Source organism: Neocloeon triangulifer, unplaced genomic scaffold (genome assembly GCF_031216515.1).
Source record: "Neocloeon triangulifer isolate White Clay Creek 2 clone unplaced genomic scaffold, ASM3121651v1 ptg000012l, whole genome shotgun sequence".
Lineage (NCBI taxonomy): Eukaryota > Metazoa > Arthropoda > Insecta > Ephemeroptera > Baetidae > Neocloeon > Neocloeon triangulifer.
The window spans coordinates 5,297,830-5,312,970 of NW_026775554.1; the positions used below are offsets into that span (position 1 = coordinate 5,297,830).

Here is a 15,141-nt window from a genome sequence, read left to right on the forward strand (position 1 = left end):
TTCCGCGGACTATTTTATTTTTGAATGACATTACAATAATATTTATTCTATTTTATGGCCAAAATAACAAAGGCCTTGTATATTTTAAAGAGTCATAAAAAAGATGAAAAGCAGGAAATTTATTTAAATGATCTATTAAAAAAAAAAAATCAGAAAAAGCTGAATTAATAGAAAAATTTGGAAAAAATGAATGGCAACAAATATACACTCAAGCATTCAACCTTTGAATTTTAATAGTGAATCAACATCATTTTAGAAATAAAATTGTCTAATAAACCATAGCTGTTTTCAACGATTGCTGTTATTTCATTTTGCAGTTTCAGTGATAAAAAAAATTAAAAAAAAAAATATATCTGAATTATTAAAAAAAAGGGAAATATAAATTTATATCTCCCTTGATTATTGAGTCACACATTTTCACCGTGAATAGAATTTGATTTACATTTTTCGCTCGTTTATACCTGTAGCAGCTGGCAAAAACAAAGAGGCCTCTTTATTTTTCAACACTTAGTTATTCCGCTCCATAAAGCCGCTGCTCTCTCGCGCGCCCTTATCTCCGTAAGGTGGCTCCACACCATCTCTCCACGCACACATCGATCCGGCTCCTCTCGGAGGAGTTCCGTCTTCTCTTTCTCTACAACCTGCACCGTAACATACACACTTGTGGTAACTGACCTGGCGCACGTCTCGCGCAGACGAAATAATAAAAAGAAGCACCTGCCCTTTTTGTCAGTGCAAAAGTGAGCAGCACGTGCGACCTTTGCCTTTTATCGTACGCAAAGAGGGCAAACAAAGGCGCCAACTAAACACACACGTGCCGGCGACTTTTAATAAATTGCATCTGGGATTTTCGCTGCCGCTCTCTGGACGCTTCCATTTCTATTTTCAACTTTGTTCGCGCCGCCGGGCTGGATTTCCGTTCTGTTTGTTTTAATGGAAGGCGCACGCCAATCAATTTGGCACGTCTGACCTTGCCTGCGATGACCTGACTGACTGAGCTTCTTTTTTTGTGGTACATTAAAGCGTTCTGCTCCGCGCCCGTCGCTCTCATTCATCCGTCCGGTAAAAGCGTCTGACGCTCATCCAAATGCAAATCGATTGAGTTCCGAACCGTCTCTCATCTCAATTGCTGATTTGTTTCAAATGAAGCTCTCGGTGTCCTCAATTCGGCACTTGGCATTAGATTTTCAAAAGGAAAATTGTGTGTATACTTAAAATCAGGCTAAATGTTTTATAAAAGAATGATTGTGTTAGTAATGACTTTTTTGTTGATAAATAATAATAAATTATATCATATTTTGTAGTGATTAACATTGAAAAAATTAGAGATTCTGAAAGATGGCGAATAAATTCTAATTCATCGTGAAAGACCTTAATCTTCAATAATGTTCCTTCCCAGTTCCTCATTTGAGCAGACCTCTGCTACATGTAGCTTTTTGTTAGATGCTAATTCTCCGCCGTGTAAATTTTAATTTTTCATGTCTAAAAAAACTATTAGGAAAATTATATGATCAGGTTTACCTGCATCTTATTAATTAAACAGTCATTTGAGGGGAATATTTATACTGTTTTATAAAAATAAATCTATAATTTCTATATCGATTTTTTTTATCGTATTTACCGGTATTTACTAAACACGCGAGGCATGCACGTGGTCATATCTCGCAGCACGTTCCTTTCGCGCTTTTGGCCTCCGAGTTGAGAAAGTTGAAGGCGTAGCGCGCACTTCGTCTGATGTCTGAAAATAAAAACAAGAGTTGCGCGCCGAAAAATGTGGCCCGGAAAGCCTCTATGCCGACTTTGCGAGCGGCCAGCGGCCGACGGCGGCCATCAGGCGGCCGAAATGGACAAGGAGAAGTTTTCCGAGTGGTGTTTGGTCTATTTGGGCCACACGCTGGCCGACGAGTTGAAAGACGACGATCTCATCTGCTGCTTTTGTGTTTGGGACGCCAGGTAAAATCTATTCACGCATATATTTTTGGTCAAGATTTTTTTTTAATATTTTTCAACAGTATTGAAACTTATTTTTTGCTTTGTTTTAATAAGGTTTCTAGACGAGCACGAGAGAGGAGAAATGAGAGATTTATGTTGGTGGCCCAAAGAATCAATGACTTGCAGTAGGAAACAAACACTGTTTGAAAATTACGAAGGTATGTAATATCTCAAACTGTCGGAGATTTGAAAAAAAATTAATGAATTTATTTCAATTGGAAATAGTAAAGCAGTGCTGGGTGCCTTTGAAAAAACTTGTGGAAGCTAAAGCAGTTGAGGAGACAACATCTGAAGTAATTGCTAATGGACGTGGTGTAAAGAATGGAAAACTGAGTTTAATATGCATTTATTGTAACAAAAACAAAAGCTTATCTAATGTTAAAGGGAATCAGATTTTGGTCAAACACATTAAGAGCGAACATAGAAATATTGCAATCAGATGCAATTTTTTCAGCCAATGCCCCAATTACTTTCTTAATACGGATGATAGAGATGAGCACATTAAGAAAGTTCATTTTAAACGAAAAGAAGTAAAAGTTAAAGTCTGTATTTACTGCTCGCAGGAATTTATATCGCGAAAGAATTTTACAAGCCACATAAGTAGAATACACGCAAAAACTTTTATTAAATGTAAAGTTTTTTCCTGTGGTGAATATTTCAAGACTCAATCAGATTTGGACTTTCATAATTTGGGGCACAGAGCTCTAGAGGATAAGAAAAAATTTGCATGCGAAATGTGTAGCTACAGAGGTTTGAGCAAAGGACATTTATTTAAACACATACAAAGTCAACATTTAAAGTCAAAAAATCCTATTAAGTGTCAGTTATGTGAAAAAGTATTTGAAAATGAATTCAAACTACAACGTCATCTCTCCTATGATCACAAGTTCAAATATTGCTCATCTTGTGGATCAAAATTTACTGTGGCTAGGTTTGAAAGACATTTTTCCAAAAATACAGTATGCAACCAATGCGGGCACTCATTTAAATGTTGCGTTTTGCTTCGTAAGCATAAAATTGAATGTAACCCTTACGAATGTGATTTTTGCTTAAAATTGTTCTCCAAAAAGAGCTTTTTAAAATATCACGTAAACAGGCACCATGTCAGTAAAATTTCGAAAAACGTGGATGAATTTCAGGGTCGCTTTGAGTGCAAAGTTTGCAATAAATATATCGCCAATAAAAAGAATTTAAAACTGCATTGTGCTAGATTGCATTCAAATTCAAGGCGCATATTCGAATGCAGCCATTGCACCATGAAATATTTTGGAAAGAGGAGCATGGCTCGGCACTTGGCAAATGTGCACAACCTTATTGAGAAAAAGTATCATTGCAAAGATTGTGACAGACAGTTTTGTAGCCGATTTGAATTAAAAGATCACGTTACAAGAACGCATTCTAAAAAAATAATTCAATGTCCGATTTGCAAAATTCATATTCTATCTCACATTTTGCGCATGCACATGATTTATAAACATGGTATAAGGTAAGACTAGAAAGATTAGAGGGTTTAGAAAAAAAAATTAAGGGACATCAGAAATCAGAAGTAATTGTAAGGTAAAGATCGTAAAAATTAAATTAAATTGTTGCGATATAAATTGAAATAGAATACCTTTATTATAAAAAGAACTGTCTATTTTATTCAGCATTCAACTCTCATAAAAATTTACCTTTTATACATTGATTTTAAATAATTAAAAAAAAAAAAATATTAATTGATAATATAGATTTTTTAATTCAGTTTAAATGTAACTAAACCTAATATAACGAAAAAAATAAATACAAATTAATATTTGTAGAACCAAATAATAGCAGAAAATGAAATTAAATATTATTGTAGTGATTTTTGCTAAAAATTTGATTGTATGACGAAGAAATTTGTTAATTAAATCATATTCAAGCAAGGAAATTTTTTTAAAGTTTTTTTTTTTTTTTTTAAATCAAATTAAAACTAGAATTGATTTGATTTAGTAAGGTTTTTATTAGTCATCAGACCATTTTAAAATTGTAATAATATATCTGTGATTTCTCTACCAATTTCCAGAAATTGTTCCGATGGCAGCTGTCACATATTTATATTTATTTTCCATTTCTTGACGACAAGCTTTGTGCATGCCATTTTTGCAAAAACAGCCTCCATTGAAAACATCACGGGCTGGCGCTGTCGGCTCCGCAGGAAGCCCCTCATTTCGCATTACGCGCGTCCAAAGATAGCTCTTTTTTTCGCGTCTGCCCTTCCCGAGAAAGAAATGTAAATTTTGTGCGCAGTAGCAGCCAACACGAAATGAGCACGATAATTACCTGCTTATCTTAATTACAACGAAAGAATATAAAAGTGTGTAATAAAGCGAGAGGAAACACTAACCTACGGCACACACAGGTCTGTTGAATGCCGCAGTCATTTAGACCGAATCGCGCTTCGTAACCTTCGGACGTCCTATCGACCGCGCCGGTTGCATTTTTTATTTTCGCATCGCGCAGCAAAACCGCCTTTGTTCCTTGGAGAGAGAAAGAAAGCGAGACGTGAGAGTTATGGGCCTCGGCAAGGAAGGAGTCGCACAATCGGTGGCAAAATTAGATCGGCGCGACAAACCACAAAATGAGATGAGCTTGCTTTTGCGGTGGACGCCTTTGAGCTTTTGATTTATTCATTTTGAAAGAAACCTGCAGGATTCAATTGGTTTGGGACGGACAGAACAATCAATTTTAAATCATTGGATTGTTTCTTATTCAATTGAATTGTTGTTCTTAATCTTGAAGATATTTTTTTTTTTAAATAATCTGTTTCATCAATTAAATTGCTTCATCTATGTAAAAGTAATTTTTGCATTTTTTTTCTCTGATTGGGAAAAATCAGCTATGATTAATTTCCCATACTGCATACGGTTAGTTTTAAACAATAAATCTTTATATTTTTCAGCAATAATTTTAATCAATTGAAAAATTGCCAAATGAACTACCGGATCATTTATGAATTTAATTATCTCGCCTAACGTGATGGTTTTTTATTAAATATTTTAACCTTTTTACGAAAATTTTCACTTTTTTTTTACTACAGAGTCAGATTAAAGAATTATTGTTTTTTCAGCTCTCGAATTAAAAACAATCAGGAAATTTGTATCAATTTGGACTCTCGAGTCAAGTTTGCCAAACAATTTTAAACTTGAGCTAAAATCGTTTATACTCTTTATATCTCTAGTGCTACTTAATTTTTAGAGTTTTTATAGCAGTTTTCATCACTAAGAAAAGGTACAAATCGTCCATTAAGAGCGACGTTTGATAAATTTCCCAGGCTCTCGGGGAGAATCCTCGAGTTAGTCTAGGCGCGCCGAAACAAGAGGCGCCACCGACCTTGGCCATCATTTACCACACGGCGGTGAAAAATGGTGAACGCGAGCCAAAGAGGCTAAAACGAGACACGCGGTGGAGCGACCACACTCTGAACTTGAGCTAAAAGCCAATTTAGAGGAAATATAGCGCGGCGCAAATATCAACCCGGCCCCTCGGGAGCCAGACAAAGAATTATACACGGCAAAAGAAAGAAAGAAAGGGCTGTGGGAACAAAGGGCATCAATTTCGATATGTCCCGCGCCTGAAATTCGACACCTTTTGAAAATGGAAACAAGAGAGAGGGTGATTGTTGGAGCAGAACTTTGGTTTTGGACGGATGGCTTTCGGCTCGGATTCAAAATCCATGAAAATGCCGTCGATTGTGACTGTAATGTAATTGTACGACCGTGACGATTTAAACACCCAAAAATTTGTAAAAGAAAAACAATGACGATTAAAACGATGAAAAAAGTTCATAAAAAAATCATATTTTTATTATTTTTTTTATAAAGGACATAAAGGTTGACAATGAAGGTTTTTTATATTTTAAAAATTGTAGCTGTTTTTTTTTTTTCAAATCATCAAATTATTAATTATTTTTATAACAGAGTTTTTTTTAATTTAAATTTTAAGCAATATAAAAAAAAATTATATAATAAATTAAACTTTGCTTATTTTAAACTATGACTTTGCTTAATTATGCCACTTAATAATTGCCAGTTTAAAGCTGCTTCGTGCTAAAATAGACTTACTTACAATTAGACGGCATGGTTATTGTTTTATTTTTCATGATCAGTTTTTGAAAATTTCCAAGCATAAAAATATAAAGAGTTACTTAAATTTACTTAATTTTTAGACACTCTTTTAAGGTTCTTTATGAAAGTTCTTCTAAATCATTCTAAATTATTAATTTTTCCTGGAATTTCGATTGTTGTTTACTGTCCTATGTAACGTAACTTTGAAGTTCAAAGTTAATTATCGTTTTATTTATAGAAAAAAAATAAAAAATGACTGACCGTTTGAGCCCTGCATGTTTGGTTCCGTTGATTCCAGCGAACTTGGCACGCGGTTTGTCGAGCGAACTGGCCGTGGAGACGCTGCTCTCCGGCGGGGACGGCTTTTCCTCGCTGGTGGCCGGGGTGAGGTCGCCCGGCAGCGAGTTGGGGTGTGGAGGCGGCAAGCCGAGGGGCTTGTCGTCGCCGGGCAGCATGTAGGACAGCATGGCTGATGTTGGGCACTGCCGGTCGACCACTCACGTCATCGCTACGCGGCCCTCACAAGGGCGAAACACTTGCTGCACCTGCCCTCGACCCGGCAACCTGACAACAAACAAAAAAACACCATAATACATTTTTCTATAATACTTTAATAGGTTTATTTTGGATAAATCAATCAAATCATTTCGATAAATTAGACAAATGCAATAAATTTTTTCATTAAAAAAGGTATATCCCATTGATTTATTATTTATCTTATTTATTAATTGGATTCTGGATTTGTATGCAAAATTAATTAAACCGTTTGTTACATAAAATTACTAATAATTTAACATGAGTTATTATTTTGTTATAATATTATTTTATTATTTAAACAAAAAATAAGATTTTAAATATTATTTTAACTGATCTATTTTTTACAGGTGAAAAAATTATTAAATTTATAAATCTATTTTTTTCCCCAGCAACAAGCTACATAAATATTGTGTATCATAAAAATACATATATTTGTGATCAAAAATATGAGCTCCAAATCAAATTGAAAAAGGCATTGGTTTAATTCCAATCTGGTTGACGTTTTTTAGATGTTAATTCAATTGTTGTTATCTATAACAACAAAACAGTTACTGTATAAATTGTTATAGCATAAATGAATCATCCTCTCATGCAAGTCAAAGAGAATGGCGGAAGAAAAGAGTTGCAATAAAAACAAGACGTGACTGTGCGCCTAATTAATTGTTTGGTTTGCTCTTCGAGCTGCCACTGTGTGAGAAAAGCCGGTTTCCCCTGCTCGCTAATTAATGATCGCGGGGCAAAAAATGCATTACGCCGGTGTGTTGCTGATGTAATTCCACGCTGACATCATGCATCGCCATACAACGACCCCACCCACGGCCAATTTACATCTCTCGGCTGAAATCACATTTATATACAAATGGAATTATCTCTCCGCAAGATAAACAGGTGACCTACAAAGCGGTCGTAATTTTCGATCGGCGCGCAATACAATGGACCACCCCGATCGTAAAACGGCGATTTGCAAATTTAATATGCTTTTCATCTGCCTGCTTCGGCCGACACCATTTACTTATTGAGTTCTTTGGCGTTTTCAACCGAGCGGAAATTTATACATATACATAGAGGACGATGGCATCATTTCGCCTCTCACACAGCACTTGCCAAGTGTTCTCTTTAAAAAAAGTAAAGTGCTCTCTGTGTGGTGACCTGTCCCGAATGCAAGGTAATTTTGTAAAGCTTGCCAAATTATACCACCTGTTTCTTATTTTAAATATAAATAAGCAGTTTTAACCTGTTTTTGTTGTTGAAAAGACTCATTCCTTACAATAAAAACAGGGAAGTTGTACTAAGAGATAAAAAAGAAAAAAGAAGAAAAAAATTCCAGCTACATAAAACCTTTTTAAAGACACTGCTTTTATTTGTTGAGGGTTTGAAGATTACTTTATTTTTACAATTAATTTTGAGCTGCAAAATTTTCAATATTTTTTAATACATATTTCTGTGTTATTATTAAAAAATACTGGCATTTTATTTTGAATGAAAAGATTAACATTGATTGGCATTCGCTTTGCATGCAAATCTCACTTTTGCAAGTAAATAAAAAGCAGTTACATGCCTCCTTTCTCTCTCAGGGGAAATGCAACCGAAGCCATTTATCCATATTTTTCCCTCGCAAGAGGCGAAAATAACGAGCAGTCGTAAAACTTATTCGCAAGCGACCACGCGTCGTAATAGAAAATAAAAAATTCAAAGCACAATAACACTTTTTTCACTTTTCCAACCAGCTTGGAGCATATGGAGGAAAACATAGCCGCGGTGCAAGTTGTATTACATCGACCGAGTTGAGTTATAGGGTAACTAGACACTGTAAAAGCTAAAAAATCTTTTGTACAAGTATTGCGCCACAAAACAGAACACACATGACATCATCAGCACCACTTGCTGAAAAACGTCACGTGCGTTGTTCGCGAGCTAAAAAGCAAACAAACAAAGTAAAAAAAGCATACAAGCTCCTCCCTCGAGTGCAGTGCAGGTGTATGAAAATCCGGGGCGCGTCTCTCCGAACTCGAGCACGCGAAACTCTCGTTATGCGTGCATAATTAAAAGGGAGCACAGATTTTTGTTTGCTCCCTCGTGCACAATCGAAGAAATAAAAATGCCATCCACGTGGTGCGCTTGCCAAGTGAAACGTGAACTCGAAGGATTAGAGTGAAATAAAAGCAATCCATTTTGCGGCTGTCAAGCGAATTTCCTGGAAACTATGGGTGGTTTTATTTAATGCATAAAAAGGGCTAGTTGGATAACAACAACGAATGTAAAAGCGAGAGCAGCCAACATGTTATTTTACTCTTGACGTTTGCATCATTCTTTTTACTCTGGTGTCTGTGGTGAATATGCAAAAAGAGAGAAAAGTGGAATATTGGATGTTGTCCAAGTGAGAGATTGCTCAAGTATTGTGCTTGAAAGATATTTTTTTTTTAAATATTTTCGCTGAAGTTGTCAGTAATTTTACCAATATAAGTAAATTGTGAAGATTAAAATATTTTTGGAAATAAATTGTAATTATAAAATATATCAACTTTTAAGGAACATTTAAAAATGATTGGAAATGATAAGAAATTTTAAAATAGAAAAATATAATCAATAACATAAGTATTGCTATTTATTTATGATAAATAACATAATTGAATTTTTAATTCCTATTAAGTCTGTTAAAATACACTTTTAAAACATGTAATGAAATTATCATTTAATTTTTTATTGCATACAAAAATATTTCTTAATAATAATTGTTTTAAACTTTAAACAATGTTTAAACCCTTTAATATTTGAATTCTTTAACTTTATCTGAATTGAATTGAACTTATAGATATTTCCAAAGGCTTAACAAATTTTATCTTTTTTGACAAAATAAAAATAAAAATCTTATAAAAGTTTCAGAAACTGTGGAATTAGGATGAAAGTTTCTGGTGATATCTGAATTATTATGACATTTTCTTATTTCAATCTACTTTGAACCATATTCTACATTGTAATTCTAATCATTAGAGCGCTCCCTTTAGAGTTGTATTTGAGTTTGTGTCTAAAAGTTCCAAAGCCATGTGTATTGTTTTTTCAACACCAACTTCTTGCCTCCTCTATTTAAAAACAAACAAAATTCCAGTCTGAAAGTACATAGCATTGCTCGCACTACTTAATCTATTAAAGCCACATTCCGGACGCGAAAAAGCTGCGAGGAACGCAGTAAAACATTTTAATAGAATCGGCCAAGCAATCCACCACTTAAAACTTGCGCGAGGGCAGAAAATAATTTAATAGCCGCGGCCACCGTAAAATATTTGGGCGCTGGCGAGGTCCATTATTAACGCAATTCCGACAAGTTCTCTTGGCTCTCGGCCGCGCGCGTCATCCAGCAATGAGCCAAATTGAAAACCGACTTAATGGATTAAAACCGTCGACGGCTGCATAAATTAGGGCCCTTTAATTCCTGCACGCCAGCTGCCTCAAAAAATTTAGAGGAGGGACAAAAAGTTCTCCAGCAAAGGTCACGGACGGCGTTTTGCGAAAATTGTCACGTCCAGGGACGTGCAAAAGACGTGCGTGTCAACGGAGTGGAAAAGGGAAATAGCCGAGATATCACATGGAATGAGACGGCATGGAATAATAGAATAGAATCATGGGCTTGGCTGTTGGGCGACAAAAAGTGACTCATGCTGCTCACCAAGGTTAAATTGCTTTCGATTTAACTGTCTTTAGAATTTTTGCAAATTGGCTTCACTCCTCTAGCGTATGTAATGGACAAAAATGTTAATTTTTGCAATGGGAAATAGGAAAATAAAAAAGTTATAAAAATAAAAATCACAAAGATATAAAGTAACCAAATTTTTAAATTTGCAAGATGAAAATTGATAAATCAATGTTTAAATTCCTGATTAACTACTTCTCTGCTTAAAAAGTGACCTCAATTTTACTCGCAACTGTACTGAACGCAAAAAGATTGTTTATGTGCCATTTTTTACTTGCCTTGTAAATTTAGTGTTGGCAATGATGGTTGCAAAAAGATTGCACAGTTCTTATACTATATCGTCCTGCTTTTAGTTCAGGTGTAAGGATGAGTCGGTAAATTTCGACCCCTCTTGAATCACAGATATCGATTCAGGAGGTGAATTTTCAGCTACCATTCAGGGTCTCAGTAAAATTTTTTCAAATTTAACCTTAAACTTTTTTGAAAATTTTGTAATTGTTTTTTAGGCCGATACAGCATATACACATTTTAAAAAAAAAAAGATGGTTCTTAAATTTCTTCCTTTTTGTCAATGATTTACCACGTTATTTACATTGACTTTCAAATGCTTCAGTTGTAAAAATTTACATTTTTACAAAAACTTAGAATTAGTCTTGTGATGGTTGAGACTCACGTTTCCTCAAAATATTGCGTTGGATCACAAATATTTCTTTGATTAAATGGATTAAATTATAATTTCTTTTATGTAATATCAAACTTATACCCCTACGCCTTTTATGCCTTATCTTGTACATTATAAATCGAATTTTACTGCAGTCTCTTGTATGCTGCGTCCTTAATGCGGCAAAGTGCCACACACGATGCTATCGGGCAATAAAACGCGGCCGCTTAATTAAATTCACCCCCGGAAAACTCATTTCTGACATCGCACGGCCGCCGTTTATTTTGACGGCAATATAAACTTATATCCTTGAACAACATGGACTTGCTCGTCGCATGCGAACAAATATGTACGCGAAACACACGCGTGCATATATACTTCTTGCTCGTCCCGCCAGCCGTGGATGGGTGTTTAGGGGGCGTCCCTTGACATTTGCACGCCATTAGGAAGGACGACACTTCCTCTGCAAACCGAAGGGGCGCCCTATTTGGACAGTCATCGTGTTTCAGGCATCGCCAAAACAGGCGCGGGCTTTCCCATGTGTTGGTTCGATAAGCGATGCTATCAACTCCGTAATTGAAAATTTATGCAAATTACAAGAGAATTAATGTCTCTCAAGAATTTGAGCTTTTTAATATTTTTCTGATAAAATGAACCACATATTAAACTTTTTTATGTGAAAACAAGAATTAAAAATTTAGCTCAAGTTAAATTTATCAAAGTAAAATTAGAATTTAAAGCTCACTGCTTCCTGCTGCTTCCGAGAAATGAACTAACACAAACTGCCTCTTATCAAGCACTATTACAGGACACTCTATTTCTCTCTTCTTTTGAGGTGGAATAAAGTTTAATTTTAGTGTGCAGCAACTTAAAAAGCCCACGCCATTCAAATAGATTAGATGCCAATCTCAATTTTCCTTTGAGCCTTAATTTCTTGATGCTGGAGCGCCGAATTAAAGCAGAGAACATAGGAACGTTATCGCGCCACATAATTGAGGCAATATACGCATTACGAGAAGCGACGAGGCCATTAATTTTTATAGCCGCACGAGTGTATTTCATTAATGCAAGGGTTGCTGTTTTGTTTACCAACTTGATACAAGCTGTCTGAGAAAGAGGCAACGACCTTCAATTTCTGTTGTAAAATTATCGCACACTTGCCAGACGCGCACGAACTAGACTAATAACTTCCTCGAGTCGTAAATTTAAAAGTGAAAAACGCAGTTTTATTAGGGGGAGTGACTTTAATAGCTTTCTATTAACAAAAATCCACCCCTATACAAAAAAACCCCTATTTTACAAGTATATATGAATTTCTGACAGATTTTTCCAATTTGGCCCTTTTCTTTTCCGGCAATATACCTCAAGGGTTTTCTGGTTGAGCCCCTTCGTATATTTTCCAACCCCATGCAATAAATGTGACTGACGCAGATTCGCGATCAGAGGGGTGTCCCAGCCGCTAAAGTAGGTGAGCAGTGCTTGCTCGCTTCAGTGTTGCTGATTGATGGCCGCGGCATCAAGGGGAATGGCGAAAGAATGAGTCACAATGTCGATCCCTCCTGGGTATGCAACCGCATGCTCCGCCGGGGGAGCCGAGAACGCAGATGGCTCCTTGTATATTTTTCGTGCATGTGACCTCGAATCGTAAATTGCATTGCCATGACTCCACAGACAGGGGTTGCGAAGAGAAAAAGCGACAGAGACGTCGAAACTAGCCAATCAATTCATTAAACAACGAGATGCTCCCTGCTGCTTCCTAGCTTAAATTAATCTTTGGGCAGCAGGTTTCAAATTACTCTGTTTAAATTAATTGACTTTATCCGCTTCTCAGAAGCCTTTGAAATCGCCGAAAATTTATCGATTATTCTTAATTACATTGAATTATAATCACAAAAATAATTCAATCCTTTTAAATTTTTTTTTAGCCTGTTTTTTCTTATTTTCTTTCATCGCTTGTTTTTCAGCAGTATGGAAAAATCAACCAGACCCTGAATTTTATAAATAAAAAAAGCAGTTGTGGATGTTTCCAAACTGAGAGCCACGGGAAGCATCTCATTAGCATATCATTTGAATGCCGCGAGGAAAATCTTTTTATTTCACTTATTTCTTTCCACAAGACTCTCTTTTGCAACTCGATATCATTTTTATTGACGTACAGGGCAACTTGATATTGCTCTGGCGGTGGCAATTGGCATTTATTATTTTTTTGTTTCATTTATACTCTCGGGGAAAACAGAAGTCTATTTGGCAATGCTGCAGATCGATCGGACGATTTAATATAATGAAAAAGCATCAAAGGCTTTTGAACTGCGACTTTTCAGCTCTGCGAGAAGTGTTTTGTATTATATCGATCAAGCACCAGCAACTGCCATACACCAGAGAGGGCTACTTGTTTTGGCTGAAATAAAACATTACATGTGCAGCAGGGTTTATTCAACTGGGAGTTATACAAGCAGGCAGATGAATGGAATATGGAAATTAAAAATGAGATTGTTGCCAGCAAAATATATACAAAAGGCAGAGAACTATATTGAGTTAATTTAGGGTTGATACAAATTTCAACTAACGATAATAAGTTTTTTTTATTAAATTTAATTAGAAAGCTTGAAGAAAAAAGGGGATAATAACTTTTATTTAGAATTAGTTCGAATTTTTTAAATATATTTTGATGATTGATAAAATAATTGCATTTTGATGGAGAAAATTTAAAAGTTATAGTGAAATGTAAAAAAAAAAAATACAATAATGTGACACGATGAACAAAAATATTTAAAAAAGTAATATTAATAAAAAATAACATAATTAATAATTTTCTTCCATTTATTGAAAATGATTAATTCTCTATTATTTTATAATTTGGTTCCCATTGATTTAATTGTTGTTTCTTTGTTAAAAAAAAACACACTCCAACAACATTTTTATTGAAATACCCTATTCCTTTTGCGCTCTCAAATTTCTCATCTATCCAACCGTTCCCCCCGGAGCGCTAATTTCCAATTCAGTTTCATTACACCTCTGTCATCCTGAGAAGTTTATTTGCCAAACTCTCGCCGGTTCATCTCAAGCTCAATAAATTTTGGATGAGTCGTCTGCGAGAGTTATATTAATGTCTCGACGCCCCTCGCAAGGGTTGTTCAATAATTCAGCCACGCAGCCGGAGGGAGCGTGTCAATTCGGGGGTTGCCCAAAATCTGCTCCATCAGATTTCATTATTTCAAAAGGACCGTAGAGTCTTTTGGGCTCACCGACATCAAATGCAGGGAACTTATATACGAAAACAGAAGAAGAAGAAGTGGCGTGCGTCCATAAAAAGTAAAAAGCGGCGGACGTCGGCTGCTAAGGGTGGTGAGACACACTCTCAAGAAGAGTGAACGTGTTCTATTTTTAATCTCTCCCCGCAAAGTAAATGCGCCGCACACGAAAGTAGAGAGCTGCTGGTTTATCAAATTGTTGTTAAACACACGGGGGTGCGAAGGACATGGAACAAAAGGGAAGGTTTCGAGAGTTTAGTTAAAGCTTATTTTGGAGGAGGAATTGCTGATGAGGTCCCTCTCTTCTGGCCAGGAGGAAGATGAATTGAACAGATATAAAAACACCCACGCCAGAATATAAACAGGCAAAATTGTTTCAGGGATTTATTGGCCGCTTGGGAAGAAATGCAATTACAAGAGCCACAGACCAAACAATCTGATAAAGCTGGACGTGCAATTGGTGCCATAAAAATTAAGCTTGGCTCGACTAAATAAACTGCAAACAAAAGAGAGGACGCGGCTTGGGAACAAAGGCTGTAAAAATAATTTCAAGCTACAAAAAAACAAATGACTTAATTCTCCAAATGAAATTAATGAATTAAATAAAGAAAGCTAAGAAAAACTGATTCGTCATAGAAATGCAAAATTGAGCTATAAAATAATTATTTTACAAGCAAAGATCTGTGCCAGCTTTGAAGTTTCAGCAATTCTTTTGTCATTTGAATATTCTTTAAATATTTTGATTTAATTTGTTGAAAAAAATCTCATTAACCGACCCAAATCAATTTAATTATTTATTTTAAAAATAAAACTTCAAAAAAGTATTTTTTTTTTTAAATAAAAAAATTAAAATAGGAATTTAGTACTACTGAAGGATTATGGAAAGCTAGTTTGTTCCAATCGTATTTCCATCACTTAGTCCTAATT

The 15,141-nt window shown here is 35.5% G+C and overlaps 2 protein-coding genes across 3 annotated transcripts in view; one reads left to right on the forward strand and one right to left on the reverse strand.

Moving 5' to 3' along the window:
* Positions 1-15,141, reverse strand: part of LOC132197866 (uncharacterized) — a 62,534-nt gene that overhangs the window by 28,936 nt on the left and 18,457 nt on the right. For both annotated transcript variants that reach the window (XM_059621455.1, XM_059621454.1), the window contains exon 2: positions 6,339-6,641. In XM_059621455.1, the coding sequence (XP_059477438.1) occupies positions 6,339-6,544 (206 nt within the window). In that variant the 5' untranslated portion in view covers positions 6,545-6,641. The remainder of the gene's footprint in view (positions 1-6,338; positions 6,642-15,141) is intronic.
* LOC132197186 (zinc finger Y-chromosomal protein 1-like) lies at positions 1,747-3,626 on the forward strand. Its single transcript, XM_059620298.1, has 3 exons — positions 1,747-1,953; positions 2,047-2,150; positions 2,218-3,626. Exons 1-3 carry the CDS (start codon positions 1,772-1,774, stop codon positions 3,480-3,482), a joined length of 1,551 nt encoding a protein of 516 aa, XP_059476281.1. The 5' UTR covers positions 1,747-1,771; the 3' UTR covers positions 3,483-3,626.

What these genes read in the sequence shown, in the direction of transcription:
- LOC132197186 (XM_059620298.1), top strand. Translation starts at nt 1,772, where the DNA reads ATGTGGCCCGGAAAGCCTCTATGCCGACTTTGCGAGCGGCCAGCGGCC. An exon ending in TTTTGTGTTTGGGACGCCAG is followed by an intron (nt 1,954 to 2,046) that starts GTAAAATCTATT and finishes TGTTTTAATAAG; the next exon opens with GTTTCTAGACGAGCACGAGA. An exon ending in ACTGTTTGAAAATTACGAAG is followed by an intron (nt 2,151 to 2,217) that starts GTATGTAATATC and finishes AATTGGAAATAG; the next exon opens with TAAAGCAGTGCTGGGTGCCT.